Below are 17,895 nucleotides of genomic sequence, written 5' to 3'. Positions count from 1 at the left end.
ATTAACGAATTAAATTTAAACAATACATAGATATATGTAATTTATAAATAATTTAATAATATAATTGAATAAAAATAATCAATAATAATTACAATTGAGAATAAAAAAGAATATGTTTATAATGGATTTATATATAAAAATAAATAATGTATATAAATAATAATAATATTAAAATAATAATATTATATATATAAATAATAATAATAAATAACAATAATAATTGGAAGAGATTCGCGCGCGTGTCTATGAAAATTGAATATCTAATCTTAAAATTACAATCAGATTCATAATTTATATTTTACATTGAATTCCATCGTAATATATTACTTAAGATCTTATAATATGTAACTTTTCATCTTTTCCTGATTATAGCAATTGCTAAAAAAAAGTTTCTTAATTCTGAGATTTTTAAGATTAGAAAAATTCACAACTTTACAAAAAATTAATGTTCGCCGATCTTTCATTTATTTTTTACAGAGAAGTATACTTTGTTGACGTCAAACATCTTTTTGTTTGTTGGGCGAAAAGAAAGCGACAGCCGAGCTCGGAGGGCGCCAATGAGAAGGAACGAAAGAGGGTTAGATTTGTGACGCAAAACACAACATGGGGAAAAATGAGCTGACCCGTTAAATTTGTGTCGTCCAGAAAAAGCAGACGCATGTCCAATAAACGCGAAGCGTATTCAAGGGTTGGGAGCGACCAAGCGCAGGAATATAAAGAAAGATACAGAAATTTCTCTCTCTGCCAAAGAGAAACTCGAATTGAGAAAAGAAGCTCCCCGAAATAATTGCGGATGCCAATTAAAATATCGAACACCCCTGCTCACTTCATCGTCCTGTGAATTAGATTAAGAAGACTAATTACAACCTTAATTTTGACTCCCTCAAGTGAATAATTCAGAAGACGAGGCTGAGGGTGGACAGAAACCACCTATTTTTCTCGCCAAAGATACAATCATCATTTCTATTAATCTCGACATAAATTAATCCATTCTCATTTTTTCTGTGAAAAAGATGTCGATCATTAAGACTAGATTAATAAAAAAATTAACGGCATGATATCGTCTCGCAATCCTATGTGAAAATAATTTATAGAAATAGGAAAAAAATGATAAATTTTTCGCCAAAAACACTCGAAATAGCTGAATAATTCCGTTTATAAATTATTCTCATCAATTCTCTTTAAAACAATACAGATTGCGAAAATTTGCCATAATTACGCGCAATGTCGGTAATCAATCAAAACAAAAACAAGAGATTTAACGTTAATTCACTGCTCGAAATTGTCTCGAATTTATCTCGGAAGGTTCAACAGTCGACGCATAAAACGCGCCCAATGATTGCTTCGTTAAGCGCGCAAAGACAGATGCGCGAATTTTCGAGGCGACGTATTTATACGCGCCTTCGGCGTCAGAGACCCGGGATTAGATCGCGACGGAGAAGATACTTATTACGAGACGAGGCGATTACGCAAGCGAGCGCAACTCGTCCCGGCGCCGGGAGAAACGAAGAGAGATCCGGATGAAAATGAGCGGAGCCTAAATAACGCGCGTTCCATCGCGCTATTAATTACGTATCGAATTACGTCAGTTTCCCGAGGCGACCGCTCGCGCAAATGACGGATTTGTGGTAACGCGGGATGAATTTCAGCAAATTCGCAACTGAAGATGGTCATAAATTGCTGTGATGAGACTGGATATATAAATGCTCGTACAATCGAAGATCTTGTTTATTAATGCACTGCTCTTTAAAAATTTTCGCGGTTGGCTTAAATAATTGTAAACTTCATACGTCTTCCCCCTCTCATATGGTGGTCTTGTTTACTGATGCTTGCGGATACTGACGGAGCTTTGCCAAATATGAAGAGAGACTACTTGCATCAACGATATTTCTCCTGTATCGATCAACCGAGTACAAACAATCTGCTACATATATGAATAATTCATGCCTTGCGGTGGTATGTCCGAGCATATAGAATATCGTTGTTTCGTTGTAACAGAATTTAGATCAATTCCAATCTATGATATTATAAAAAATACAAATGTGTCACTATGGACAGAGAGACACGTGTTTGTTTCATCCAGAGAGTTATCGATATAATAAATTCTCGAATTTACATATAAAATATGCGCGAGACGCGGCTGAATCGTTCGAAGAAATAGAATTTCCTCGGATTTCGGCAAAAATATTAATGAACATCGATATTTTGTGCGCGCGAAAAACAGCTGATATTTTTCCCACGCAACGCTTAACAAACGATTAATTCGTAGCCTCCAAGACGCGCCAAGAATACGAGAGGATGCACATAGACGAAGGATATATGACGAACGTGTTTACGAGAGGATCTCGGGTGCGCGAAAAGGAATCTCTCTCGGAAAACCGCGAAAGAGGAAACGTTTTTCCACGCGTGCAATTTAATCCGGCGCGCGGTGAGGAGTCGAGACCGGTGAGATTGAACGGATCAATGCGAAAGAGAGGCGTTTCCAAAGTGGGACGGTGGTGATATAGCGTATAGAGCGGCGCAAAATCCACATTTGCCAAGCCACATATTTTGGTGTGTCGTGGCGCGATCATTCTGTAATAAACGATCAGCGTCGTAGAGTCGCGTGACAATACGCGCCGACAGCGAACACGCATAAGAGAGACCTTCGCTGCATTTTTCTTTCATTTTTTTTTCTTTTCGATGGAGCACCGGCGATACGAGCCGGAGAACCGTGGAGGAAAGATTTTTGATTGGGCGAGATTCGACGAAAACTCATATTAATTTGTTCAGTGCGTGATACTGTACGCTTAACTTCACTGTACTCTAGTCGAAGAACGGAAAATTTTAAAAATTTGCAAACTGATAATTGTATATAGAAATATTATTCTGATTATAGATAATATAACTCTCTATAAATAGCTCTCTACAAAGGACTGCACACAAAATATATATATATATATATAACTATTGTATTAACTTTTAAATCGAAACACAATGTACTTAATTAGCAATATATTGCCTCTGAGATTTTTCTGGTGCATTTTATTTTTATAATAAAAGAAGTAAATAGAGGGCGATATAAAAAGTTTAATTATTTAATTAAATAAGAACTTGATAGAAATATATATTTATATATAATTAGATTTTTAATTTACAGTCTCGGAGGGATTAATAAGAGATAATGCATTTCGATTTAAAAATTATATAACTATATTTCTCTATAAATGTATTTCGAGTCGGTATCATCCTCGGTGACTGAATTTAAAAACCGTTTAAGGCCTCTACGAGCCGCGACGATCAGAGATATGGAGATACAATAAAGCGACAAAGAGACAAAGTATAATATAATAAAGGCGCCGCAGGCGCAGCGCGCGTGCCGGATGCAATTTACGACAAGCGAACTTCAACGAAAACGTTTCGATAACTGACGAATATGTATCCGCATAGACGCGCGCGCGTTGTGTACAGTGCGTGTGTGTGTGTGTGTACGTGCGTGCGTGCGGCGATTGCGTAATGATCGATATATCGCTGGACCGAGGAATAAACTACGTATATAAATAGAATAACACTTGCTCGACATCTGTGTGATACAAAGAACACTGAATTAAAAGTAATAATTGCAGGAATAATATACAATGGACCTGGGGAAATCTGCAGGTACACACGTGTGCTGTCCCTGTGTGCCTTCGTGTTCCTGTGCTGTGACGTACGCACACGTATATCCTCTGAGTGTTATAAACCGATTAAGCACCGAGTTACATCAACAAACAGCTGATTCGGGCTACGTGATGGTCAATCGGGCGTTTCTGCCGATCGTCATCCCTTTCCTGAAGTAAGTTCTAGCTATGATATAGACAGAGAAAGGGGGAAGGGAAAGGGAGGACAGAGAAGCAGATCCAACGGTTTCGACAATCTCGGTTAAATCTAATCGCAGCTTAAGTTATCGTGTAATTTCTCGTCACACATTCAACGTTAAACACATAATTCTTTTATTTCGTACAATGAACGTCATTATCATGTTAAATAACAGAAATTAAAAAAGAACGCATTTAATGTTATGCGTGGCGAGAATATGAATCTTGTTCCTCTCTCTCTGTTTCTCAAAAAATACACAGAATCGAATTAAATTAGAGTTGAGATTGATCGAAACCGTGCCCGAAATAACCAGGGGCAGCCGAGAAGCTTGATCTGTCGGTGCACCATTGGTCTTAAACTGAAAAACGCGAAGATATTTAGAGGAAAATTGCTCTCAAGGAGCCACACACTGCGGTGAACACGATGATATACGTACTATTTTGTTATCTACTACTAATATTTACATGAAACGCTTGCGCTCGCATACGCGCGAGTCGTAAATACGTCGGTTAAAGCTTCCCGCAGGTGCAACAAACCCCCTGCCATCGGGGCCACTTGGAAAACAAGAAACGAGCGTCAACAAATTAAATTATAGACGTGAAATATTTTGCAACAACCGATTTCATTCGCGATAAACTGTTTGCACTTATTACAGCGCGAGAAATTTTACGCACAAATGAGAGTATAAGAAATTCTTATGCAGTTGCGTTGTATTATACTGCATTTTTTTATACAATTACGAAATAGTTTAGCCTTCCGAGAACTATTTGCTTCGACAATTGAATATATCATTCAATAGCATATTATTCACAGTGAAAAATAATGCCATGCTTCTTATATAATAATAAAATAAATGTTAGATTTTTTTATATATACAGATTATATATATTGGAAAATACGAGAATGCTTTAAAATTGCTTATGTTTCTATGAACAATTGATGTTCGCGCGTTTTTATCGAATTAAACATAAAATTATAATTGGAGATTTGAATTGAAAGAAAATATTATCTTTCTCTCTTTCTCGATTTCAAATGATAACTGTATCCTGTGCGTTATACGATCAATGGATAACTAGACTTGATCGCGATAAGATTATTTTCGCGTGAGAAATGAAAACCATTTTTATTGTAACATACACTCCTGACATGCCTACGTTGTTATTGACACAACCCTTAATGTCGCAAGTCGCTGGTCGATATTGTATTATCTACTGGAAACAAATGGTCGAGATAATTTGCTAAAAAAGAGCGACGAAATCCCTTATCAAACATATAATCGACGATAATAATTATCCTGTCATCCTATTATAATATCAATAAAGCATTAACATTACTAACCACGATCATCCGACAAAAATTGTTTGCCTCGCGATTAAAATAACGATAACTCTTCTGAAAAAATATTTTTATTTATAGGGATTTCATTTTGAGCGATTAAGAATATCGCGTCAATAAAAATTTTATCATGATTAACATATGAATAAATTTCGATGGTAAAGTAATTTTAGGAAGATATTGTTAGGCAACAAAAAAAAATAAAGCCAATATTAATAATTAACTATTATATTTCCAAGAATAAAACGCGACAAACGTAGGATAAAGTTGATTATTTCTCACGATCGATGCAAGACGTTGCGAATGCACACATCGCGATGTGACTTTACTCAAATATTCTAATCGATATGTTTCAAGAAGTTTTTGTTCTCCGAGTCTCCAACGACATATCGCTTTGTATAAAGTATCCTGCGGAAAATAATAATTGTAAAATAATAATTTATTACACGAATTGATAATCGCGTTTTCGTGACGAATTGTTTATGGTAATAATAATTCACACATAATATTCGCTCATGTATCTGCATTTAGGCACATCATGCTCACCGGAAACGCGTAAACGGTCACGATCTTAGAAATTAGATATGCTTGACAGATATGACAAATTTCAAAATTATCCGCAACAAGATTCGCGTGACTATTAAAGGCGCTCTCTTTTTTTCTCTCTTCCAATATAGTTTTTTTTAATCTTATATTTCATCAAATTCTGACAGAAAATTCTGCACGATATTATAGATATTAGTCATGTTTGCTCACATGGATAGCTACTTTAATTTGGAATATAAATATTGAACTTGGATCAATTGTGTGTCTATGTCGGAAAGAGATCGAAAGCTGTTAGCAAACGTTATAGCGATATATGGTGTAATTATCTAAATCGAATAAAGAAATAAGCGAAAATGAAATGTTGATTGCGAACAAAAGTTAAATTAAGCCGCAGCAACGCAATTTCTGAGATATGTTAAACAGTTTCGTGTTGTGCGAAGAAAATTCATGATGCAAATTCTCGCTAAATTCCGAGGCGAGGTAAGTATCGTAATAGTTGCATAACTAAGTATGTTATTTAACGATATATATGCTGTAAATTCATCGATGCGAATCGAGAAGCACGGTAAGAAACTATCTGAAGAGGCTGAAAATCATTGACGATTAATATTAATAATGTTCATATTAAATCATATTAAATCCATATAAAATTTAATTGCCAAGGAATCTAAAAATGCTTTTATAATCCATGATATTTATCAATTTCGTAATGAATAAAATTGTTAGATCATTTGCAATTATATGTAATCCGTTTGCCGCAATTAAAATTCGAATATTAATAAATATGAAAAACTATAATACCATATGTTTACAACATGATTGTCACTATGAATTACATAATTAGGACGAGTAACGAATTCTCGCAATATCACAAGCAATTAAAACACTAAGAATAGTAGAATAAATATATAACTTCAATTATAAAATGGAAAAATAAAAAGAGCACAAAAATTAAAGCAAATAACTCGTAGTTATTTTTATCATAATATTTGACTAATTGTTAAAGCAAATAGTCAACGTACTATCTTGAAGAATTATCATAATAACACAGTTTTAATAAAAGTGTCTTAGGTCTATTATTCTCAATGCTTTGTTATTTTTTGACATACGCGCACGTATATAACGCGTGTGCCTGCAAGCGCAATTGCATACCGCGTCAGCCAAGTTCTCGTTATTTGAAAATCTCGTCACGAAGCCGCGCCAAGTGCTTCATTTATTTCGCGGCTCATACAGCTATGCCATTTTCTTTCTCATTCTAATTCCTTCATAACATCGCGACGTGTGCAAACGAACGGCGTGTGCATTCGTGTATAGAGACAGAAAGAACATATATATGGACATGAAGACCCCCACTTTAATCTCTCTCTCTTTCTCTCCCTCTCTTTCTCCCTCTCGCGAAATTACACTCGCACGTGTAACGGATGTTTATTTTTTTGCATTTCGTATCTCATTGACTGGATGTTGCAAAGAGCCCTCTTCGTCGATCAGCTGATCGCTCGCGATCTAATAATTTCCTGGTAAAAAACTGTTCTCGCTTATAACGCAGGAAAATATCAACGAAATGCAGTGAGAATGTAAATTCGGAATTTTTCAAAACTCACGAAAATGAATAATTTATTTGCGCGCGATATTTATGAGATTTTATTTTTTGACATAATGTAAAGGTTCGATACGTCGATGCGCTTCAATCGTCCATTACTTGGGAGTTCGTTCGACTTGAACGGGAAACTTTGAAATCTCAGATGAATATTAGACGCGCGATATATTACCAAGTTCGCGTTGAACTTCTATCGCGAATGCTAAAAGGATATAAAAGTTTCGTCGCACTTACGTGCCGCATTTTCTCCGCATTGTCCGCGCGCGTGTTACAACCCATCGCTGAATCGATCCTCCTCCTCCTCGACCGGCCACATCGCGCTGGCGTATGCCCAATCCAATTCCGAACCATCGTTTTACTCATTAACGAAACTCGGTGCACCGACATTGACGTCAACACGCGAAAGTGTTTTGCGTCGTCTCGAGAGCCGGTCGAGAGCGCGATCCTCTTCGAGAGAGGAAAAGAGATGATCGCTCGCGCGTGGCTAATGCAATCTTCGATCGTGTAATCGCGGCCACCATTGCCATTAGCTTCCAATCGAGTAATCTTTACGTCGACACGCTTCGTTAGCACCTGCGACGCTTATTAATTCGCCATCGATTTAGTACTTTTTACCGTGCCCTACATTGTGCGCTTCATTTTTCTCCCGATATTACGTTTTATGTCGTCGAGATCGCTAATCACAATTATACTTGTTTTCTTTAATCTTTAAGTTCAAAGAGTAAGATTTAGAAAAGGAGAGAGAGAGAGAGAGAGAAAGAGAGATTTAAATATCACGATGCCATATCGATGATTACACTCGCGCACACATCGACACTCGCATTTACGAGGAAGCTGTTAGCGCGATTTAAACTTTGTGCTCTTGATAGCTCCTCGTTTCTTCCAATATTGATATTCTTATATCAATAGTAACTAGAATGATATCATTGCTAGATTCTCTTTCTTTCATACACAATGATTCGAGATGGCCAGTATCTCTCTGTATGTTTGCACATTTATCTTAAGGAATTAAACGTAAGCTTTCAAGATAATGCAGATAATAATACATCGGGAATGAAACGCTATGCAAGGGAAACTGTAATAATCGGAAGTTGATCGCGTGCGGATGCAATGTCACCGCGATGATGGACGTATCCGATTTGCTTGCATATATATATAAAGGAATATTTCTCACACGTGACACGTGAATATTTTTTTATCGCGAATATAAAGAAATATCTATCTCCTCCAATTGGCCCGTCATCGGCGCGATCGATGAGAAAAACGTTCATATATAAATTATTTCATAATTAGTATGTATGTATTTGTCTGTTGTGTGTGTGTATGTGTGTGTTATGTGTGACGACTAGTTATATAAATGTGAATCGTACTCACGAGGAATACGCAGATCGTACTCTCTTTTTCTCTTCCTTTCTCTCTCATTCATTCTCTTTCTCTCACTCACAACGAATAGAGGATAGAGACAAATAGTAGACATCGAACGATGCACGATATGAGTCGTTTCACAGTACTTCTCTCTCGATTCGTGTGTAATGCAAGGATAAACGGAATGGACCAGCCAAGAAGGAGCTTATCGACGATTTGGACGAGAGAGAGGACGCTGCACGTGTGAGGCGAGGAGCGGAGGGGAAAGGAAGGTACATCATTCACAAAGCAACGAGAGAGATATATGTACAAGGTAACTTCGGCACGGTGACATTTCCAATACTACTAATTAATTATTGGGAATAAACTTTACATGTGGCCTTCTCTCTACAAATCGGATCATGAAGCTATCCTGAATGGATAAAGGGGACAGGAAGGAGGGGAAGGAAGAGGGAGGAAAAGAGGAATATGAAGATGCTGAAAGGACGCACACACATATATATAGTATACAGCCGTTATTACGTTTAATGAATCGATTGACCGGCTAAAAAAACAGATTTCTCCATGTAAAAAGTGATGCTGGCGTATGACGTCTACTACACACATACGTAACAACCGAGAATTATGTATATCTATAATTTTTGGATGCTCGACGCCGGTGTATAAACGTCTCTCATCATCCCTATAGTTCCCGTCTTTTTCATTTCCTTCTCTTTAATGAGTTCAATCGCGAAACGTACCGTTTCGTATATCGTTCTCTTTTCTTTCTTTCCCTCTCTCTCACAATTCTTCCTCTCTCTCTCTCTCTCTCTTTCTCTCTCAAATAACACATTTTTCCTACCATTGTCGCTCACGCGAGAGAAACTCCGTCCCGAAAATCTCCGTTTCGCGCTGTCGAGAGCTGTTGGGTACACGCGGATGCGTCGCGTGCGCGCGCGCGCGCCGACACACACATACATCCTTCTCTCTTTCTCGCCTTTCTCTCACGCTCTCTTACTCTCTCTCGAAAGAAGCGAGCCACCAACGTGGTGACGACGACAGCGAAGACGACGACACCGACGACGAAGAAGCGCCGCGCCACGTCGGCCCGATGACGAGGCGCGACTACGACGACGTATACACGACGTGCGTATCCATCTCCTGTTACGAGCAACTTGCCGAGTTGGCGCCGCGTTCAAAACTCGGCGAACTCCTTGGCGCACTTCTCCGTCAGCGAGATTCTCAGGGTCTCCTCCTCATAGTCGTCGAAATTGCTGGTGTCGCCTGGTCCCTTGCAGCGCGGTATAAACGGCGCCTCTATTCGCTTCTGGAAGACGGCTATCCAGTCGGTGCTGGCGAACCACTTGTGACCCTTGATGTCGTTCACGCCCGCCTTGAGATTGCCGTACCTCTTGGTGAGGTCAACCTGCAGCAGATTGCGCAGCAGATCCTTCAGGTCGGAGCCAAAGTGCGAGGGGAAGCGTGGCTTGCCGCTCACGATCTTCTCGTAGATTTGGATCGGCTGATCGGCGAAGAATGGCGGATATCCCGCGGCCATCTCATAGACCAGTACTCCCAACGCCCACCAATCCACCGCCTTGTTGTAGCCCTTGCTGAGAATGATCTCGGGCGCGAGATATTCCGGCGTGCCACACAGGGTCCACGTCCGACCCTGTACCCTCTTGGCGAAGCCAAAGTCGGTGACCTTCAGGTAACCCTGCGAGTCGATCAACAGATTCTCCGGCTTCAGATCCCGGTAGATCAGATCGAGGTAGTGCAGGTACTCGAACGCGAGTACGATCTGGGCCGCGTAGAAACGCGAGTGCGGCTCCGAAAAGCGGCCGACCTTGCGCAGGTGGCTGAACATCTCGCCACCTGGCACATATTCCAGTACCATGTACAGATAAGAGTTATCCTTGAAGTGGAAGCGCAACGATACGAGGAACGGGAAACTGATCGCTTGCAGTATCCTCTTCTCGTTAAGCGTGTGCTCCACCTGCTTCAGCTTGACGACCTTCTGCTTGTCTAGTATCTTCATGGCGTAATATTCCTTGGTGGGTTTGTGCTGGACGATCATCACGCGGCCAAACGAGCCGGTGCCCAGAGTCTTGATGCGCTCAAAGTCGTCCAGACCAGCGGTGTTGGTCGGATTCTTCTTCCATTTGTCCTCAAATTCCTTCTTCGCCTTGTCGAGGAATTCTTTGACGCTCTCGGCAGCATCGACCTTCTTGTTGGCAGTCGCGGCATTGTTGCCCATCTTAGCCGCGCTGGTGCCCGAGACTGCCAGGGCAGCTCCACGGGGCTCGAGATAATCCAGAAGACTGCTACGTCTTCGTCGGCGTACGTCCGTGTCCGCCGAGCCTGCCACGGCTCTGCCGAGCTCTGGTTTTCTCAGAATCTTTGCCACCTTCTACCGCGCGCTGCTGGTGGCCAGACGTCACTTCGTCGCACCTCGGAAACTATACCAAGAGCCTCGCGACGACGACGACGGATCCTCGCGTCGCGTATTGTCCTTGCACCCGAACCAGGTCCTTCGACGAGACTTTTGCGAACGCGACGATGACCTCGCGACACACGGGGAAAGAGACAGATCGGACGCGAGAAGAAGAAGGACAGAGACAGGCACGCACACTCGCGCGATTATGTCACACGGTACAAAAAACAGGTTACACACACATACACGCAGGAGGAGAAGCGCGCGCGCGAGCGCGGCGCGAAAGGGCACCCTCCCGGCGCAACTCCAGAGTCCGTTCTCTCTTTCTATTACACTCTCCTACGGCTGCCTTCCCTGCTGTCGTCGACTATATTTCTCTCGGCGAACGTCACCACGCTCCGCAAACGGCGCTCGCCCGAGAGTGAGAGGGGGAGGGACGAGGGAGAGATTCCTCCTCCTCCGTCGTCCTTCGGCGAGAGGCTCCCGACACCCGGAGATTTGGCGCGTCGGAAAAAAAATAGGTCAGCAGCGATCCTCGTCCGCGACTCGCGCCATCTTCCCTGTCAATTGTACCAGTTAGTCGTCGTTGTCGTCCAGCACGGCTGCGAGGTGCCGTTTCTCTTTCCTTTCCTCTCGCACGCTCGTGTCGTTCTGTCCCACCCGTTTCAATGTCCGTCTATTCTCTCTCTGCCCGCTCTGTCTTCGAGTACCGCGATTATACCGTCCGAGTCTCCTATCCCGAGCAGTCGCACAGCGCAAGATTCCCGTCGACTGTCACTCACACGTACACGGCAGAGCCCACTTGCACGCGTTCGGCATCTAAAGGAATTAGATACACACCGATCGTACCCGGGTCGCGACACTCCAGGGAACCGCACTCCGGGTCCTTTCCACTTACCGTTCGTTCGTTCTCGCCGGTCCTTGTTCCCCGATACGTTCCTCCTCGCGACGAGAAGCGAAGACAGTGACGGGGGATCTGGAGAGGAAAGAGGGACGTCTCGTCGGGCGAGGAAGCTACTCGCGGCGCGCACCTCGCTTCCTCGCGCCCCGGTTACCGATGTGATCGAGCGCGTACGCGCGCAGCCGATGTCTCGGGGGGGTTTTGCTCTCACGGCCAAGTCACTTTTCGCGTTCGCGTCCGAAAGCGCAGGCACCGTTGCGCGACGCTCCGAAGGTTGCACGATTGTCGTGGACTCTCGCACGCGTCGTCGGCGAACGACGACGACGGCGACGGCGACGGCGATGACGTCGGCGAGACGGGTACAGCCGTGCCTAAAGATGGCGACGCGACACCTCTTCCGCTCGCTCGCTCGTTCGTTCGGGGGGTTTTTCGCACGAGTGCGAAAGTGACGAGGTGCCGCTCCGGGAGGCGAGAGAGCTACTGTGCGCCGCGAGTCAGCTGTTGCTTCCTCCTGTCACCGAGAGATGTAGCGTCGTATGGGAGCTGCGCCGAATCGGCAGGTGCTGCCATCGCGAGGCGGTATCCGAAACTGACGCGCGATCGAGCCGACCCCCTTTCCCTTTCCCCCCCTCAAATTCTCCTGACAGTAATCTCTCCTCGACGATGCTCGCGCAACGTCACGTGACGAATACGCGCGTAAAGAAGCGGAACGTTGTTGCTTCTCTCTGACAAGCGGCCATTTAAGCGATTTTTCAGACGCAACGTTATTCTAAAATCGCATTTTACATCGATATTGCTTATGCATGCGTCTCATTCGTTGATATATGTAAATTGTTGATCAGTAATTAAAGTTTGTGCAGCAGTCTTGAAAAAATTGAAAAAATATACCAATACACATACATAGATAATTAAACAGAGATTAATAAAACATATGTTTATAATAATTATGGAAATTTCTATCCAGAAGATGATTATATTAATCACACTTTTTTGCTCTCTTTATGAGCTGATAACGCCTTCGCTGTAAGGAATGTTATTCTTGAACTATTACATCTGTACTTTTTTCCAAAAGACCGCTTATGCAAGCATACATGGCTCGGATTTGGAAAAAGAACAACCCTGACCCGATTTCTTCATTTTATACCCTACGTCCTTCCTTTCTTTAAAAAGTGCGACCGTTCTGTAAAGTCAGGGCCCCGAAGGTGGCTCAAGTCAGCCCTGATCGATGAGCTCCGAGAAGACGATTGTGTCACGTTCTTCGATTCCGAGGACGGCACTCTGAGTCAGCCGACCGAAAAACTTTACATCGTGTCCCGTCAAGGTCTGTTTCCGAAATTTGGAAGCGCTTCGGAGGTCACGTGATCGGCGCGATCGCGCTTTTATCTCCGTCGCAGATAACGTCACGTCAAGGGATTTTCGCAAACGACTCTCGCGCTTGACTTTATTTCTACTTCGGGAAACGCACGAAAAGAGACACTTAAAGCGCACTATAACCGCCGAGCATTATCGCGCGCAATCTAATGCCGACCATGTCGCACATTACGGCATCGCGATAAAAATTCACTCTCCCGAGCGCGCGTGTCTCCGCGAGCGAAACCTTTCTCTGCCGTTACGTTACTATACCGCACGTCTCTATCGAGATGCTTTTATGTACCCTCACTCGGCTATTTACACTGCAGAGATTCAAATTTATGATTTGTAATAGCAAATCTTGATTGGATGAGATGATAAGGTTGCTAAACGTCAAAAGTCAGCGAAATATGCATTTACTAAAATCCTAATCACAGCAAAGCGTAAAGTTTTTGTTGATTATTATATTGAAAAAATAATATTTTCACACATGGTTTTATGTATAACTTTCCTTTTTTCTTTCGACAATATATGATATTCGCCTATAATTTTCTTATCGCAAGTCGTTACATTTCTCCTTTTATCTCGTTAATTTCTTAATTAAGATATTTTCTGCGCGTTAATTAATTTATGTTGAAATCGGGCTCCGTACTAATCGAGAATACAATCCACGCTTTATCGTAATAGCGCTTCTTATCGCAGGATTATCCAATCGAAGGAGAGGTCGAGCGAGTCATCCATATACGAACGGAATTAAACGAGCGTTAAAGCTCGTGCTTTATGCGCAATATTTTTCAAAGCAATACGTATAACTGCTTAAAAAATTTCGTTCGCTTGGAGATAAAATAGAGCCGACCATTGTACGAGTGAAATCGACCGTCTAAATTGAATTCGTGTGTGAAATTTTTAGATGTAGAGCCTCGAGAGTATTTTTTTCGTTATACAACGTTCTTTCATAGAATCGTCAACCTTTTGAGATTTTTACGACACTTCTAGCTCGGCCTCTTTAATTTCGGTAACACGTGAAAATATCTATTAAAAGCGAGCGCGAGGAAGACGAATGAATCGGGCCGCTTTACGTGCGAACCTTACAAATGTCGTGTCGTCGCACAGAATATCACGGTCAGAGGCTAACAGACGAGACTTGTTGCTGTCAGTCACGTCAACGGGGGAACCGGTTCGAGAGATCCAGAGTCGAATAAACGCGCGATGATGGTATCGCAATCGACGAGCGCGCGCGAGGGGTTTCGGCGACGACGTCGTTACCGGCAACGGCATTGGTCTATTAATAATGATCGACTGGATATCGCGGTATCGAACCGTAGTAGATAGGTAGGTGTACGGAAGGTTGAACACCCGCTGACCTGTGATAATCCTTTGCCGATTAGTTCTCAACTGTAGACAGAGGCGGCGCGGTTTTAGAACGGTCGACGGGGAAGCCGGAGAGAGAGGGAGGAAAAAAAAGAGAGAGATAGGGATGGAGAGAATGGGACGTGGACGGGACGCGAGGGGAGGGCGGGACGAAACGCGAACCGGTTGCTCGCGAGTCCAAAAGGTGCGATCGGGTCAGGCCAGCCTGAACACGCGCGGCATTTTCGTATGATACACCGCCGCGTCGTGAACGCCACGCTGGATATAAAGGCCGATCAGGATATATATGCGTGGCGTTTATAAATTATATCTCCGTTGAGAAATTTATCTATAGCCGAGCGGCGGCTGTAATAATGATTGGCTGATTAATCGCGTCGCAATATAGATTAAAAAATATTGCTTAGCCGAATGAGACGTATCAATATCTTGGAAATGAACAACTGTGACTTGGCAACAGAGGAAAAGAAATGTTTTCTAAAGAAATATTCCAACAATACGTCACATGTAGTTTACAGATGTGTAAATTTACAAGTTTGAAAACAAGTAATTTTTTACACGGGATACATTTTTGTAATTATTAAAATAGCAATACGCGTATTTAGTTATCTTGTTTCTTATAATCTAATTTTTCATATATATACATATATAAAAGTGTATTATTTGTGTATTTTATGTCACGTGCCTCTCTCGTGCATCACAAAGATAGCCCACATAATTTGCATGTATGCTACTGCCGTGTTCCAATATTGTTGAAGATACACAAAGGACCTGTGGGAGTTTGCTTGTACTGTTTAGGGTTAAGCCCAGTTTGATTCTACCCTACAGGATGCGCGCGTCCATGCGCTCTCTATTGATTGTGTGACCCGAAGCGGCGAACCAATTTGTCGAAGGGAAGCACGCTAGTTTCTTACATGGAACATCTCGCAGAGAAAAGATAGAATGTTAAGTTAAAAGGCTAGAGCGATAAAAAGAAAAAATATAAAATTTTCTTCGAGAATTTTGTGACACAAATTTCATAAATATATAATAATTCTACAATTATAATAATAATAACTATACAAAAATTATTTTTTTGATCCTTTAAGTTTCTTCTCTAGTATATTATTTATCAAAAATATAGATTTCCTACAAAGTTTTTTAGATATTTTGAAGAATTTTGCAAATGCATCTTATGATACTTCTTTTATTATTTTAATATACGATCTCAATGTATATAAATTTAAATTTAATAATCTAAAGTGAAATAAAACCCATCTTTTAAAGAATATTCTTCCTTAAGATCCAACTCCTCTTGCTACATGCTCTATATGTGAATTATTTAATAGGTTCCTTTACGCTTCGCGCGCGCTTTCACGAAGGCTTTGCATAGATCGTCACGAAAACGCAATACTGTGTGCTCGTATCCTTGAGACGGTATTTATTCGGGGCGCTATTAATAAGCGTATTCGTATGTAGGCACCACTGGAAATACATGTCGACCACTGCCGGTATATTTCCATTTCTAATTTTGATTTCTCTTTCTCTCTCTTTCTGTCGCGAAATCATAAGCGCGAATTACCACTTGGAAACCTAGGTCCGAAAGTGCATGGCAAAGTGCATCTCAATGGGAGCGACGTGTCGCCGACGCAAAGAAGAGGGAATTTGGTCCAGCGAAATGAAAATTTAGATGTCCCGCATCGCTATCTTTAGCGATCTCGGTACTGCAAAAGCGAATATAGATCACTGTCGTCGGAATAGATCCGCGGTCGAGGCGGGCACATCCACTGACCCAGTAAAAACGGGCTCGGCTCTTATCGAACATCGATGACTTTCGAGCAAGTCCACCACCGTGAAGCGATTGTATCGACAGCCAGATAATCCTCAACATAATCAATGCAAACATCATTAATGTATTACGACGGCTTGTTACAAGATATTACAAAAGGATTCTGAAATAAAAAAAAAAAAGATAAGCACTGTCACAAATTTGCCTCGATGAAAACGCGTGGGAGAGGAAAAAGGGAGAGAAAGAGGGAACGAGAAAGGGAGAGAGAAGGCGCAAAGATGAGTTAAAGAGCGAAAAGGAGCAAATATTCCACTCTTACAAACGCACGCGATATTACTTTCCCCCGTGAAAGTTCGATCGAAAATTTCGAGCGGACCTATATATCCGGAATACGTCCGGATCGAGTCGGTTTCGTCGAAAGATGTTCGGAAGGAGGCATCTGGCCACCTCGCCTCACCTGTACAGCAGCTGCTGTTCGCTCTGATTATCTTGGTGCTTACGTGGACTGCCAGCACGTGTGCCAGAACAAAAAATGTATTTACGGAACGGACGAAACGCTGCTACAAGTGTGGCACAGCCAAAAATTGCGCACTCGTGATTAATAAAAATATTCCATCATGATATATAAATACATCTTCTAAGAACGCTTATTGAAAAAAATATATCTAAAAATATATATCATTTTTAAAATATATAAATTCATCTTCTTTAAAATATTTAAATTCATCTACAACATCTTTTGTATTATGTATTTTCGTGAAAATTAAATTAAAATTAAATTAAATTAAATTAATAAATTTTTCCTTATATTCTCGCTTAGCTTTAATATTTATCAAAAAACATCCAACTATCTCTCGGTTATTCATCAAATTAATTACCGTAACTAATACGACTCGCCTTAAAAGATTAATGATTATTATAACGATAAAATAATTACATCCCGAATAAATATTAATTTCGAAAAAAGTAATTATATACGCTTCCTCCGATATTTCCTTCCCATTGATTTGATAAAAAGATCTCGAGAAAGCGGAAGCCTAAGGGACAGCTATACGTGACCGCAACCTGTTTCTAAAAAAAGATCGAATGCCGGCTCCTCCAGCGGCCGATTTCTCCAGCGACTGGCAACGTTATTATGGTCTTAGAAGAGAAATCTCGCATTTATCGAGTTTGAGAGCAACCTGTAACATGGACGCGAAGCGGCACGCTCGTCGCGCACCTTTCCCGCACACCGGAAGTGCTGCCATGCCGCGAAACTTCTAGAACTTTCGCAAGCACGCCGCGCACAGACGCGCGATTGTCAAACGCTCGAGCCTCGAGTTACGAGCGGGAAACATCCGATCGATGCGACGAATTATTCGACGAGGCGCAAAATCGCGATTCGCTCGGGTAAATAATAAATGTACGAATTTTTT

The 17,895-nt window shown here is 41.7% G+C and overlaps 1 protein-coding gene across 4 annotated transcripts in view; it reads right to left on the bottom strand.

Moving 5' to 3' along the window:
• The window catches only part of Pka-c1 (Protein kinase, cAMP-dependent, catalytic subunit 1), a 63,759-nt gene that overhangs the window by 45,252 nt on the left and 612 nt on the right, over nt 1-17,895 (bottom strand). Inside the window, exon 1 of one of the 4 annotated variants that reach the window (XM_083094312.1) lies at nt 7,550-12,546. The exons of the other annotated variants lie outside the window; for them this stretch is intronic. Coding sequence (XP_082950438.1) covers nt 9,855-10,916 — 1,062 coding nt within the window. The 5' untranslated portion in view covers nt 10,917-12,546 and the 3' untranslated portion in view covers nt 7,550-9,854. Of the gene's footprint in view, nt 1-7,549; nt 12,547-17,895 lie in introns of those variants that run through there. 4 annotated transcript variants of the gene reach the window in all.

This window comes from Camponotus vicinus, unplaced genomic scaffold (assembly GCF_025532165.1).
Source record: "Camponotus vicinus isolate PSW18456_S1 unplaced genomic scaffold, iyCamVici1.0 SCAF_3, whole genome shotgun sequence".
Lineage (NCBI taxonomy): Eukaryota > Metazoa > Arthropoda > Insecta > Hymenoptera > Formicidae > Camponotus > Camponotus vicinus.
This window is presented reverse-complemented; position numbering and strand designations above follow the sequence as displayed.